Source organism: Bombina bombina, chromosome 9, assembly GCF_027579735.1.
Source record: "Bombina bombina isolate aBomBom1 chromosome 9, aBomBom1.pri, whole genome shotgun sequence".
Lineage (NCBI taxonomy): Eukaryota > Metazoa > Chordata > Amphibia > Anura > Bombinatoridae > Bombina > Bombina bombina.
Window position 1 is genome coordinate 101,921,545 of NC_069507.1, and position 14,990 is coordinate 101,936,534.

Genomic DNA, 14,990 nt, shown 5'->3' on the forward strand with positions numbered 1-14,990 from the left:
TTACAGGTGACGCGATGCGTCGAGAGTGATGTGAGACGAAGCAACCTGGCATCTAAACAGTGTCATGGCAACCTGGAGTCATAACAGCTGCACAGGCTGCTCCTTGTGATTTTTTGGTTACTTCATTCTTTGCTTCATTCTAATACAGGCCTTTGAGGTGGGCGTCAACATCGCCCCTCAGCTTGGATGGCTGGTGGATCCTCCTTCTGGGAGTCTTGTTGATAATAATAAATGTTTACTCTGTTGCACAGTCTCTGTGAACCTGATGACACAGCCATGCTCTTTTTGTCTCTCTTATGTTCTGAGATTGTACTTGGGAGGCCCAGGTGTTCAGTCCATGTTCTTCATCTGTAGTAGGTCCCACTGTGACTCCCAAGCCCTCAACTATGGGGTATATACATGTCCAACAGTCCACGTGGGAGGCTTTGGTTGCTCCAGGACTTGTTGTAGAGAATGACTTAACTCCGGCTGGGGTGAGTCTGTTTGTTGACGACCTTATGGCCCGTATATGGGTGAATGTGTCAGATGCGTTAAGTGATGGCCAAGTATCAGGGTTTCACTTGGGGAGATGGTATACTTTTCTCCGGTTGGGAGCCTGGGTGTGGCGACAGACACCACAGCTGCCAATTCTGGGAGGACTTTTGAAGGGGATACTTCAATTGACTTTGAGAAGGACTTTGCTTCCTTTGACCCTCCAGCAGGTGATTCAGAGGACTCTGTGGATGAGATGACTAAGTTTCATGTACAGCAGTTCTGGACTCTACTGGATAGGGTCTTGACTACCCTGGAGATCCAGGCGGCTATGTTTTCTGGAGAAGGGTACGTTCCTAGTACGGGCTCGGAGCCTGGCCCTAGGCCGAGAGACATGGATGTTTTCCCTGTTTTTCCCATTATTGATTAAATCATTTCTAGGAAAAAGGAAGGGTCAGGATGTTCATTTGTTTCTTCAAAGACTTTCAACAGACTGTTTCCTGTTCCAGAGGAGGACCACATGGAGGTGTGGAACAGTATCCTTTCCTTAGATAGTACAATATGCCCTACAGCTAAACACAGGGAGCTCAAGGTTTCTATGTCCTCTTCCCCGGTGGGGGGTTTAGAGGAATATCTCAGGGCACTGTCCCTTCAGTCTGGCGCTTTGTTTCAGCTGGAAGTGGGTATCACTGCTGTCTCAGAATCTGCTAAATCCTGGTGTGAATTGATAGCAAGTAGGAATAAGGTGGTTCCCCTGGAGGAGATCCAGGACCAGATCGGCCTTTTGGGATTAGCTACCGATTACATCAGGGAAGCTATCCTGCACATTGTTATTATCAAGGTGAGGATCTCATGTGTTGTGGAATTAACTAGACAAGCTCTGTTGCTTCTGTCGCAGCCGGAGGATCACGCTCCTGAGTATGGCCCCTTATCTTTCCTATTAGGGGCAGGGCCTTAGTTGGTCAGACTTTAAGTGGCCCCAGCAACACAGTCGGGTTTCCCTTGGTCAGGGTCTAAGAGGTAAACCTGTGGAGAGGTGTGCGGACACGCATCAGTCTGTTTCTCATAGGGCATCCATAACGTTTTCCGACAACACTTCTGGGCTAAGCAGCTTGGAGGATCGTCCTGAGTCTGCTAGACAGAATGAGAGAGTTATCCCCCAATGTGGCGGCAAGCCGCGTAGGGGGCAGACTTTCAATGTATCAGAAGGATTGGGCCTGGTCAATCTGGGACCCATGGGTGCTGGATATTATCCATCAGGGTTACAAAATCTGTTATAAGTCCTGTCCTCCAAGGGATCATTTCATACAATCAAGGGTTCCTGAGGATCATGTCAGAAGGGAGGCTCTCTTTCATTGTGTGAAAGACCTTCTTGATATGGAGCTATAGTCTCCATTCCGAAATCTGAGAGGGGAAGAGGTTTTTACTCTATCATCTATGTAGTTCCCGAAGGAAAGGGAGTATTCCGTCCTATTTTGGACTTGAAGGATTTCAACAGATATGAACAAGTTCTGATCTTTAAGGTGGAATCGTTAAAATCTTTTCTTCTCCTAGTTCAGGAGTGTCAATCTTTATCTACCATTGCCATAAAAAATGCTTTCTTCACATCCTGATGCATAGAGATTATTTTCGTTTCATGCACTTTGCCTTACTAAATCGGCATTACCAGTTCATAGCTCTGCCAGTAGGACCCTTGAGTCCTTACCAAGGTGCTGGTTGTTGTTCGTCTACAGGGGATTGCAGTAGCTTCCTAACTGGAGGATATTCTGATTTAGGCTTTGTCCTTGCGGGTGGCCCAGGACCACACTCAGAGAATTCTTTCCTGCCATTTATGAGGGTTTGCTTTTGGGAAACGGTCATAAATTCTGTCAGCATGAGTCTCTATCTCTCTGATCAACGCAGGGAAACTCTTCAGGAGGCATGTTCCCTGCTTCTTTCTAATGTTCATTGGTCAGTGGCACAATGCATGGAGGTGGTAGATCAAATGATGGGGGCATCTGACCCTGTATCATTCACTTGGTTTCATCTGTGCCCTGATGAGTGAGAGTCTATATTGTTGGCATTACTCCTCGTCCTTCATGGGTTGTAAATCTCAGTGGACGTGAGTCCATCTGGCTGGGTCGCTTCTTGTAGTTTTCTTGAAGCACAAGGCTTCTGGGACAAGAGGAAGTGTCTCTTCCTATCAATATTCTGGAGTAAAGGGGCTTAATATAATTGCGCTTTTAGAGTGGCCTAATTTGGCTTACACTCAATTTATCCAATTAAATTCAGGAAACATCACAACGGTAGTCTATATCAACCTTCAGGGAGGTGCCCGGAGTCCTCAGGCAATGCAGGAAGTGTCTTGCATCCTGCGGTGGGTGGAGAGGAACCAATATGAACTCTCAGCAATGCATATTCCATGGGTGGAGCATTGGGAAGTAGACTTATTGAATAGGCAGACTCTCCATTCGGAGGAATGGTCTCTACATCAGGAAGTATTTCAGGAAATAACCCGTTGATGGAGTATTCCAGATATAGATTTGATGGCCTCCTGCTTCAATGCTAAGCTTCTGAGGTATGGTACTAGGACTAGGGATCCTATGGCAGAGCTAGTGGACATGCTTGTGGTTTCATGGAAATACAATTTAGTCTACCTGTTCCCTCCTATTGTTCTTCTTCTCCGTAGAGATGCTCAGATCAAACAGGAGGGTGTTCCTACTATTCTGATTGCTCCTGCGTGGCTGTGCAAGCTTTGGTATGCTGACTTAGTTAGAATATCTTCTGCTCCTCCTTGGTGACTGCCTCTTCACCAGGATTTATTGTCTCAGGGTCCATTCTTCTATCAGGATCTTGATACCTTGCAGTTAACTGCCTGGAGATTGAATGGTTGAGAGATGATTCTCTCTTCAAATGTTTCTCCCTTTTCAGTTCAGCTGGCCTGTTTCCTTCCAATTATTTGCTCTGACTAGTACAGGGTTATTTGGTTAGTGGAGAGAATTTCTGTTCACGTCTATCTTTTGTTTCCAGGAGGCTCTGGAAATGGAACGGTAGATCGGTTTGTGTGTATTGATCAGTGTATCTCACATCAAATACAATGTATGCAGAAAAATGGGTACTCACATTTGTCAAAAGCACCCTGAAGTGCTTATAGATGCAGGCTGATTGATTAGGGTGTATAAGCTCGCCCTCTCCCGGTGTCAGGAATAATCAGGAAGATTTCCAATCTCCAACAATACTGTGCAAATTGGCAATGGTAGATCTCTAAACTGCTTATAATAGCTTAGATTAACAATTGGATGTATAGAAATGTCTTAACCAAACTGCTTAGGTTTAAAAAAGCATTTTAATTAAAAACGCATTTAAAACAATAGCAGCAGGCTTGCAGGAGCAATATAGGTTCCCCTTAGGTTATGCAACATGTTTCTCGGCTCTCATACATGGCCATTTCATCAGGCATAATAATCCAAACTATACAGCTCTTATTTAAAAGACACATTGACCAATGAAATCACTGACTGATAAAAAGCCACATGTGTGAACTAATCACCTACATATTTGGAACATTGGATACAAAATAGCATATATGTGGAAGCATATAAATCAAATAAACTTAAAAAATATACATACATTGCATTACAATCATATCACATGTACACACATTGTAATTGTGAAAACGCCATTATGACAACATTTCATTGTGCGCTTGTCAATATTCAACTCGAAATGATTTTTCATTTTTTCACATGTTGTCATCTATTAAGAAGCACATATAGGTCTCTTATACTTCTTAATCAGAGTGAGAACATATTACTAAATCCATAGAACCATTAACCCTAGTGCTATTTTTAGCGCCTCTCCTCCCCTCCCACATTTTTTGTTCTTAATATTTACTATCTAGGAAGAAGATAGCAGGAGAAAGAGGCTTAGGGGCTATTAAATCTAGCACTTATTTATTTAACCTCTTTCTTTAAAATATTCAACTTGAAATGATGTTACCGAGCTAATCTAAAAGATCTTTACCTTTTCACCTATAAGCGTTCATACTGAACATCTGAGTGTGATGCTTATGAGATGAATGTACGCCGCAATCAATTGTTATTATGTTGCCATAAAGTAGTGGTTACCACTAACCGTTAGATTCAGCATCTATTGCAGATAACTATACTACTATGTGAAACAGACGGCAATTCAAAACTTTACCTTATCTGATACGATGCTTATTAGTGGGAATATCAATTGCGATCACATGACTGTATAGCACCAATAGATGCTAGTGAAAGAGTGTCAAAAATCTATTAAATGTAAGTGATCTAGATGACAGTGGATGCTACTATTTATTAGTATTAGCTAATGTGATATGTGCAGGTATGCGTTGATATACTCTGTGTGTGACATATAAAAGTTGAATCCAAATGAATGAAATATAAAGTTGCAGGTGTCGCTATACTAGAATAAAGGATGACTAACCCTGTCGGAAGTATCTGAGAGCATGCTCGTTTTTCAGTTTTTGTGAAGCTTGTTTGAGCTTCTGTTTTATTGTGACCATGTCTTCTAGGAGACCGTGTTTGTTTAAGTTTTTCTGTATTTTACTGGTGGGACAAATCTCCATTTTGGGATGAGAGTCCTTTCAGTGAGAGCTATGGGGAGATAGGCATGGTTTCTTTGGTCTGGGTCTTTGGCTTGGGCCATCAGATAAGATCTAAGTGGAGTGGTTGAGCATTTTTTTTCTGTAGACCCTTTTTGTTCTCCTTGTTTCAGTGAGATATTCTGGGTGAAGAGTTTTTTGGAAGAGGATGCCTTATTTTTAGACTGCCTTTTCCTTTTCTTCCCGCACGAACATTTGTGAACTTCACAGCTTGGGTATTGGTTTCCCATAGGATATGAATGTTATAGTGGACTCCCACTGCCAATAGAAGGAAAACTAAAATTATTCTGACCTGATAATTTAATTTCCTTCTTGGCAGTGAGAGTCCACGACCCTGCCCTATTGTATTATTGTAGTGGCGGAAGTCAATTGCACCTCTGTACCCTTTGTATCTCTCATCACTTTCATTATCCTAGGCTGAACTACTGGAGGGTAGGGGAACTGGGAGGGCTATTTATAGTCTTGTTTGGGGTGTCTTTGCCTCCTCCTGGTGGCCAGGAATAGTATTCCCATAGGTTATGAATGTTATTGTGGACACTCGCTGCCAAGAAATAAATTATCAGGTAAGAATAATGTTAGGTTTTTGCCTGTTGTATTCGCTTCTTATACTGAATATTTCAGTACAGCAGTATTGGTTTTATAAAAGCTATGCATACAAGAGCCAGCAGAAGAAATTATACTCCCAGTAGGGGTGGGAAAGATAGGTTCTAAAAATTTTATTTTCAATTCTTGGCTCTATATATTGTTTGTTGTGTATATAGAAATAGATAAGATAAGGAGTCCTTTGTGTATAGAGAGATAGATTAGGTAAGGGTACTTGCTCTACTTGTAAGATCATCCTATTTGAAAGGATTGTGGATTCAAGACACAAAAAAGCTATTTCATATGAAAATATAAACCTAAAAGAACAATTTTCCATACAGTTTATACTCTGCAGTATAACAAGTAATTGGGAACACATTAAGGGGAAACCACCCTTCATATCTTAAACAGTAGGAATCATGTTACTTCTTACTCACACTTTAACAGTGTCATTTTCAGTTGGGCACCAACCCTGAATCTGACAAAAATCCTTTTCACAGTGTCCCGTGAGGTAACCTAAAATACAAATTTACAATGACAAAAAATCTTAGAGCAACTAAAAAGTGGAAAAAGAAAAACTACAAAATGTCTCACAACTTTAATCAAACAGTATTGAATCACATACCATACATAGAGTTAAAGCTACATAGTACTCAAAACATTTCTTTTATTCATGTGTAAGAGCATCATTTACACTTGTCAAAAATATTTTTGACTGAAAACATGTTAACGAAACAAAAACTTTAGAAAATGAGTTTTGACCCCAATGTCCCTTTAAAGGGCCATTGTACACCAGGTTTTTCTTTGCATAAATGTTTTGTAGATGATCCATTTATACAGCCCATCTGGCAGTATTTTTGTTACAATGTTTAGTTTTGGTTATTTTTTAATAACATTGTGCTGATTTTCAGACTCCTAACCAAGCCCCAATGTGTCAGATGTATACGCTCGTTTACAGTCTGCTGCTGGCTTCTGTTAGTCTAATCTGTCTTTTCATATGCAGGGAAGGACGGGGGAGTGTCTGCTGCCAGCCCCTTTCACTTGGTGTTCCAGCTAACCTCATCAACAGTGCTAAACTTGATGCTTCCAAGTACATTTTTAAAAGGTTTTATACTAGATTTTTAGATCAGTATCTGTGCATATTCTTCTTTATAGTAGTGTCTATTACATGCAGTTATATTACAATTGGTGTATACTGTCCCTTTAAGAATAAATACAGGTACAAAACCCTCTATCCTGAAAAGGTTTGGATTTTGGAATATTCGACTATTTGCATCTGTAAAATGGGACATCTTGGGGAAGGGATGGGATCAAGTGTAAACAACAAAATCTTATGTAATTTAGGCAATATCTACATCATAATACAGCTTATAGTGTATATGTCACCTAAAGGTATTTTTATATATTTTTAATGATTTTGTATACATAGTACCATCAGAAAGATAGTACAGTTATCAGAAAGGTATTGGCTGTTGTTTTACATAAATATAGACTATCATTTGCATTTTAGAAAATAAAAAACAAACCAAAGACACAAGCAAAGAAGATTGTGACTAATTGGAAAGGAAAAAAATTGTAATAAAAAAAAAAAAAAAAGTATTTTAAAACAAATAAATAAAAAATTCTGGTTTCCGGAGTTTGATGATTTGTACCTGTAATAGAGCCATATAATAAATAATTATAATTATGACTATGCTTTTAGTCAAGTTTTCATAAAGTAACTGCTTTCTTCTGAAGAGAGTGGTGAATGCTATACAAGTCCCTGTTCAATGAATATGTTGGTTATATTTATGGCTTATATGTATGCATAGAACAACTAGGCCCAAGCCTAGGCCAGCAAATCTGAAGGAGCAACAGACAGATTAGCTTGTTTCACATGCTATCAAAGCCATTACTAGGCCTCACTGGGACCCTGGGCAAAGGCTGTGACAGGTAACAATCATTTTAACAGCACAGTTCCTGTTTGTAATTAGCAGACGCTGAGCCCACAGCCACATAGGAGCAAGAGGAGCTGCTCTTCTGTGAATGTGATCCTTCCACCTTGGAATGTTATGGTTGCCACCATGCCGGTATTTTACCAGTGTAGCCGGTATTTTACCAGTGTAATCGGTATTTTACCAGTGCAGCCCGTATTTTACCAGTGTAGCCGGTAATTTGATGCCATCAGCGGATGCCAGTACTGTATACATACCGGCAATGCTAAACCCAGTATGTATGCAGTCATTAGGAAAGTTTGTGTGAATTTGGGTGTATGTGTGCGCATGTGGCGGCTGTATATGTGCAAATGTAAGCGTCTGTGGGTTCTTGTGTGCATGCATTTGTGGCAGCATGTGTGTGTCTGTATTTCTGTATAACTGTGTATGCATGCACATGGATGTCTGTGGTTACTTGTTAGTGTGTACTGGTTTGTGCCAATTGATGCCTGTTTGTGTGCAGATGGTACCTGTTTTTTGTGGGTGTCTGTGTGTGAGCATGTGGTTTCTGGTTAGTGCATATAGTAGTCTGATATGAGGGTTAATGCAGGTATATTACTGCCAAGTACTTCAGGGCCATGGGTCTGATCTAATGTCTCATGTAGGCATGTAACAGGTCGGTAATCAGAGCCATAGGCATGATCTAATGTCTCATGTAGGCATGTAAAAGGTCGGTAATCAGGGCCATGGGTCTGATCTAATGTCTCATGTAGGCATGTAACAGGTCGGTAATCAGAGTTATAGGCATGATCTAATGTCTCATGTAGGCATGTAAAAGTTCGGTAATCAGGGCCATGGGTCTGATCTAATGTCTCATGTAGGCATGTAACAGGTCGGTAATCAGAGTCATAGGCATGATCTAATGTCTCATGTAGGCATGTAACAGGTTGGTAATCAGAGCCATAGGCATGATCTAATGTCTCATGTAGGCATGTAACAGGTCGATAATCAGGGCCATGGGTCTGATCTAATGTCTCATGTAGGCATGTAACAGGTCAGTAATCAGGGCCATGGGTCTGATCTAATATCTCATGTAGGCATGTAACAGGTCGGTAATCAGAGCCATAGGTATGACCAGGCTGGGTTTATTTGGTAAAAATGTAGGGATTTTTTTCTGTTCCAACCTTATTTTATTATTTTTTCCCCTCCTTTTTTGCAGCAAATATCAGTTCCCATGATAACACTTTCTGTGATATCACATCTGCATAATTATGTTAGTTAAAATGGCTGGGGTTTTTTTCCAACAAAGGGCCAGATTACCAGTGGAGCGCTAAATATTGCTTTAATGAAAGCTATATTTGCGCTCCACTGTATAATACCAGCGCAAGCTAATGTGTGCTGCTATTACAAGTTAACAGCAATGCGAAAGTGACCTTGCGTTTGGATCACTGGGAAGCATTGCGCTCATGAGAACAAGATTCCATAGGCTTCAGTGCCAGCGAACGGGGTATGTCGCACAGCGATGCCAGCAAATATAAATATACAGTTGTATGCAAAAGTTTAGGCACCCCTGACAATTTCCATGATTTTCATTTATAAATAATTGGGTGTTTGGATCAGCAATTTAATTTTGATCCATCAAATAACTGAAGGACACAGTAATATTTCAGTAGTGAAATGAGGTTTATTGGATTAACAAAAAATGTGCAATATGCATCAAAACAAAATTAGACAGGTGCATAAATTTGGGCACCCTTGTCATTTTGTTGATTTGAATACCTGTAACTACCTAGCACTGATTAATTGGAACACAGTCACACAATTGGTTTGGTGAGCCCATTAAGCCTTGAACTTCATAGACAGGTGCATCCAATCATGAGAAAAGGTATTTAAGGTGGCTGATTGCAAGTTGTTGTTCTCTTTGACTCTCCTCTGAAGAGTGGGGGCCTCAAAACAACTCTCAAATGACCTGAAAACAAAGATTGTTCAACATTATGGTTTAGGGGAAGGCTACAAAAAGCTATCGCAGAGATTTAAGCTGTCAGTGTCCACTGTGAGAAACATAGTGAGGAAATGGAAGACCACAGGCACAGTTCTTGTTAAAGCCAGAAGTGGCAGGCCAAGTAAAATATCGGAGAGGCAAAGGCAAAGGATGGTGAGAATGGTCAAAATGCAGATGGTGTCACTGTGCATTGTTCAACAATTCAGCACACTTTGCACAAGGAGAAGTTGTATGGGAGAGTTATGAGGAAAAAGTCTTTTCTGCACACACGCCACAAACAGAGTCGCTTGAGGTATGCAAACGCACATTTGGACAAGCCAGCTTCATTGTGGACTGATGAAACAAAGATTGAGTTATTTGGTCATAACAAGGGCGTTATGCATGGTGGCAAAAAGAACACAGTGTTCCAAGACAAACACTTGCTACCCACAGTAAAATTTGGTGGATGTTCCATCATGATGTTGTGCTGTGTGGCCAGTGCCGGTACTGGGAATCTTGTTAAAGTTGAGGGTCGCATGGATTCCATTCAATATCAGCAGATACTTGAGAATAATGTTGAGGAATCAGTCACAAAATTGAAGTTACGCTGGGGCTGGATATTTCAACAAGACAACGACCCAAAACACTGCTCAAAATCTACTCTGGCATTTATGCAGAGGAACAAGTACAATTTTCTGGAATGGCCATCCCAGTCCCCAGACCTGAATATCATTGAAAATCTGTGGGGTGATTTGAAGCAGGCTGTCCATGCTCGGCAACCATCAAACCAAACTGAACTGGAGATGTTTTGCAAGGAGGAATGGTCCAAAATACCTTTATCCAAAATCCAGACACTCATTACAGGTATAGAAAGCGTCTAGAGACTGTTATTTCTGCTAAAGGAGACTCTACTAAATATTGATGCAATATTTCTGTTGGGGTGCCCACATTTATGTACCTATCTAATTTCGTTTTCATGCATATTGCACATTAAATGTTAATCCAATAAACCTAATTTCACTACTGAAATATTACTGTGTCCTTCAGTTATTTGATAGATCAAAATGAAATTGCTGATCCAAACACCCAATTATTTATAAATGAAAATAATGGAAATTGTCAAGGGTGCCTAAACTTTTGCATACGATTGTATATGTATATGCTGATTTACATATATTAACACATAAATATATATAATATATGTATATAAATATAAGCATATACATATATATTATACATATATATTTACTGGGAACACACAGTTGCCATAGACCGCAATCTAAAGGCACTTTTTAGTGCCTTTTTTTTTTCTAACACCCCCCTCCCACCAACTTTAACCCCAAAATACTGCCTTATTTTTTTATGAACTACACAAGACTGTATTTTAAGGCAATTTGGGGCAGATTTATAAAATTAACTAGAGATTTGATCTCCGGTTCATTTTATAAGCATTAATTGCTTCCGCGAGCTTGCAGTAGCAATAACCGGCCACTTATAATGGTTGATTAATTATCACGCGCCCGCAAATGGGCAAATTTTCCCGTTTGCAGGCGCACCATAATTTAGCGCTCCACTTGTAATCTAGCCCAAAGTTGGCGTTCCTAACCTTGGTTAGTCTACACCAGATTGTATTCACTTCCTGTACATATAAGGTGGCAGTTTATTTTCTGTACAGCAAAACCATGGCAGTCATCATAAAAATTCTACTATATTTGCAAAGGAAAATCTAAACACTTTCCTAACACTGTGAGACCTGTTTGGCAGGGGTCACACAGAGGGCAGGCATGATGTAGGTGCAGCTTGGGAAATATTAGACCCCCAATAGCAATAACAATTGGCTGAAGGACCACATAGCCCTCCTAGAAGTGCAGGCTTAGGGGTATATTTATTATAGTGTGGACGGACATGATACGATGTAGCGTATCATGTCCGCCGTACATCAATAAATGCAGACAGCCTACGCTGTCGGCATTTATCATTGCACCAGCAGTTCTTGTGAACTGCTTGTGCAATACCGCCCCCTGCAGATTCGCGGCCAACCGGCCACTCGCAGGGGGTATCAATCAACCCGATCGTATTCGATCGGGTTGATTTCTGTGCGCCGCCTCAGAGCAGGTGGTCTTCAGGCTCGCCGGAAAAAAGGGGCATCAAGCTTGATAAATTGACCCCATGTCTCTCCTCTGAAACTCCTGTAGTTACACCTCTGTAATCTAAATGTCCAATATGTAACCTGATTTGTTATGGTTTACCTTTTATGTTGATTAACAGACTTTGGGCATGCAAATGACAAAGCAGAAATATATTCAAGAGAAAGCAAAGAAAAGAAGAAAGGAATTATGTAAAATAACATATTAAAATATTCCCAATAAATTGTCTTAGAGCATTTAAAAAACTAAATAAGGCTCTGCATTAGTCAACTAAAGCTACTGAGAACTGTATTCACTTTGGGATCAATATGGAGATAATCCCTTTTCTCATAATAATGCAGCTTTTGTTATACAAGATACCCAGCCACATCCTACTCTGTTGGGCTAAATGGGATTAAAGCTTCCTTTGGGCAATATGTAAAATTTGATGCATCACTTCCAATTCCCTAAGAGGACTGCATAATAGGTTTAAAAAAAAAATCATGGTTTGTATACGTTACTAATGGTTGTCTTAGCATATGAAATAAAGGGGTAAACATGCTAATTTATAGTACAGTATACTAATTAGTTTCACAATATACTGATTAATGAAAATGTATTCTGTTTTTATTGCAGCATACTACATTTTTCACAGTTTACTTATGGTAAAGGAATATATAACATCATAGAGTGCTGAATTACACTTTTCAAGCAGAACGGGCCACTAAATTTTACGTCACAGAAACCACATTATAAATCTGAAAGGGACATAAAAAATAAATAAAAAAAATTCATGATTTAGATAGAGCATGTCATTTTAACCCCTTAGTGACCAGACCGTTTTTCAATTTTCTTATTGTTAAGGACCAGGGCTGTTTTATCATTTCTGTAGTGTTTGTGTTTAGCTTTCTGCTGTGTTTGTTTGTCATTTACTGTACCCACACATATTATATACAGTTTTTCTCGCCATTAAATGGACTTTCTAAAGATACCATTATTTTCATCATATATCATATAATTTACTATAAAAACAATTATAAAATATAATGAAAAAATTAAAAAAAAAAAAAATTCTAACTTTGACCCCCAAAATCACATCTACAACCACCAAAAAACACCCATGCTAAATAGTTTCTTAATTTTGTCCTGAGTTTAGAAATACTCAATGTTTACCCCCTTAACCCCTTAAAGGACCGGGCATTTCAGACTAAACCCTACTAAAAGACCAGAGTATTTTTAGCATTTTTGCTATCACTCCATTTAAACAGAAATAGAGCCTTTTTTATATTTACCTATCAAAACTATATATTTGTTAGTAGACAACCCAAAGTATTGATCTAGGCCCATTTTGGTATATTTCATACCACCATTTTACCGCCAAATGCGATGAAATAAAAAAAAATCGTTAACTTTTTCACAAACTTTAGGTTTCTCACTGAAATTATTTACAAACAGCTTGTGCAATCACGGCACAAATGGTTGTAAATGCTTCTCTGGGATCCGCTTTGTTCAGAAATAGGAGACATATATGGCTTTGGTGTTGCTTTTTGGTAATTAGAAGGCCGCTAAATGCACACTACACTTGTATTATGTCCAGCAGTGAAGGGGTTAATTGTGTAGCTTGTAAGGTTAATTTTAGCGTTAGTGTATAGATTACCCTCCCACCTGACACATCCCACCCTCTGATCCTTCTCAAAACAGTTCTCTTCCCTCCCCCACCCCCCAGTGGTCACCCCCATCTTAAATACTGGCAGAAAGTCTGCCTGTATAAAAATAAAAGGCTTTTTTTATTTTTAATAATTTTAAAATTAAAAAATATATATTTTCTGCAGTGTAGGATCCCCCCTTACCCCCCAAGCTTTCTGATCCCCCCCAAACAGCTCTCTAACCCTCCCCCATCTACCTATTAGCCGCCATCTTAGGTACTGGCAGATGTCTGCCAGTACCCAGTTTGCTATCCTTTTTACTTAATTTGTATATATATATAAAAAAAAAATCTGTAGTGTAGCTGCCCCCCTCATCACCTACCCCCTCCACCTCCCAGATTGCTTTTCCACCCTTTTCACCCTTATCCAACATAGGAGCCCCCCTCCCTCCTTCCCCCTCACTGCCTGTCATGAGATGCAGGACACAGCATAGAAGGTACAACGCTATTTTATTGCAGAGCATAGAAGTATACAGCTTGCACAACTCATCTAACTTAGTAACTGCGACATGGACAATAACGGCCATAAGCCACACCCCCATCCGGTGATGTCATCTCCCACTTTCATCACATTTTCCCCTTTTTCAAAGGACAAGGCATACAATAGTACATCAAATAACAAGGTATACAAGAAGCATATACAAAAAGTTTTGTTTAGTGTATAACAAATAACAAACTAAAGAGAATATATATGAACAACAAGAAATACAATCCTGACTTTAACATCGGGGTAGACTACCCTAGTCCACAGTGACCATGGGATTATTCTGCCCATTCTTCCGGTCACAGCTCTAACTAGTGCTAATCCCGATAGCGGTTTCACCACTCTTCCACTTGACGTCATTTACATGAACTATCCTCTGATACAGAAGAAGGTGATTGAGAGTCTGCTGGAAGCAAAGAAGTATCCCCGCTGTGATCTTGCTGAGGGAAAGGCACCTCTCTTAAAATAGAGGTATCACCGGCGGGGGCTCTGAGGCATCCAGTCCCAAACTGACAGGTACTGGCTGAAGATGTCTTCTATTTCGACGTGTGACTGTCCCTCCATCAGTAAGGACTACATAAGACCTTGGTTCTGGAGAGCATCCAATTACTGTAGCAGGCGTCTTCCATTTGTTCTCATCATCCAGTTTAACTCTGACACTTTGCCCCACATCCAGCTCCTGCAAGGGCCTCACAGTGTGTTTTCTGTCATAGAAGAATCGATAACCCCTTTTAGCCTCTTCATCCCTCCTAAGAACCTTGTCCTGAGGAACAGAGCTAGTTGGCTGGAAGACACCCACAGAGGGTTAAAGTGCTGCAAATCTGACATCCTAGCATCAGCTGAGACGGGCTAAAACCCGTGGCTTGGATGGGAGTCGCCCTATAGGCCAAAAGAACTAGGTACGGCTCAGAATGCTTCAAAATGAACTTTGTTGTTTAAACTGCCCTTTCAGCCATTCCATTGGCCTGTGGGTAATGTGGACTTGACGTAGAATGGACAAAATCATATTCACTGCTAAAAGAACTGAACTCCATGGAAGCAAGCTGCATTCCGTTATCACTCACTAACTCCATTGGTATGCCCCACAGGGCGAACAAGCTC

The 14,990-nt window shown here is 40.2% G+C and overlaps 1 protein-coding gene across 1 annotated transcript in view; it reads right to left on the minus strand.

The window, feature by feature from the left end:
• Positions 1-14,990, minus strand: part of P2RX3 (purinergic receptor P2X 3) — a 136,763-nt gene that overhangs the window by 111,708 nt on the left and 10,065 nt on the right. Inside the window, exon 5 of the mRNA XM_053691680.1 lies at positions 6,118-6,196. Within this exon, the coding sequence (XP_053547655.1) occupies positions 6,118-6,196 (79 nt within the window). The remainder of the gene's footprint in view (positions 1-6,117; positions 6,197-14,990) is intronic.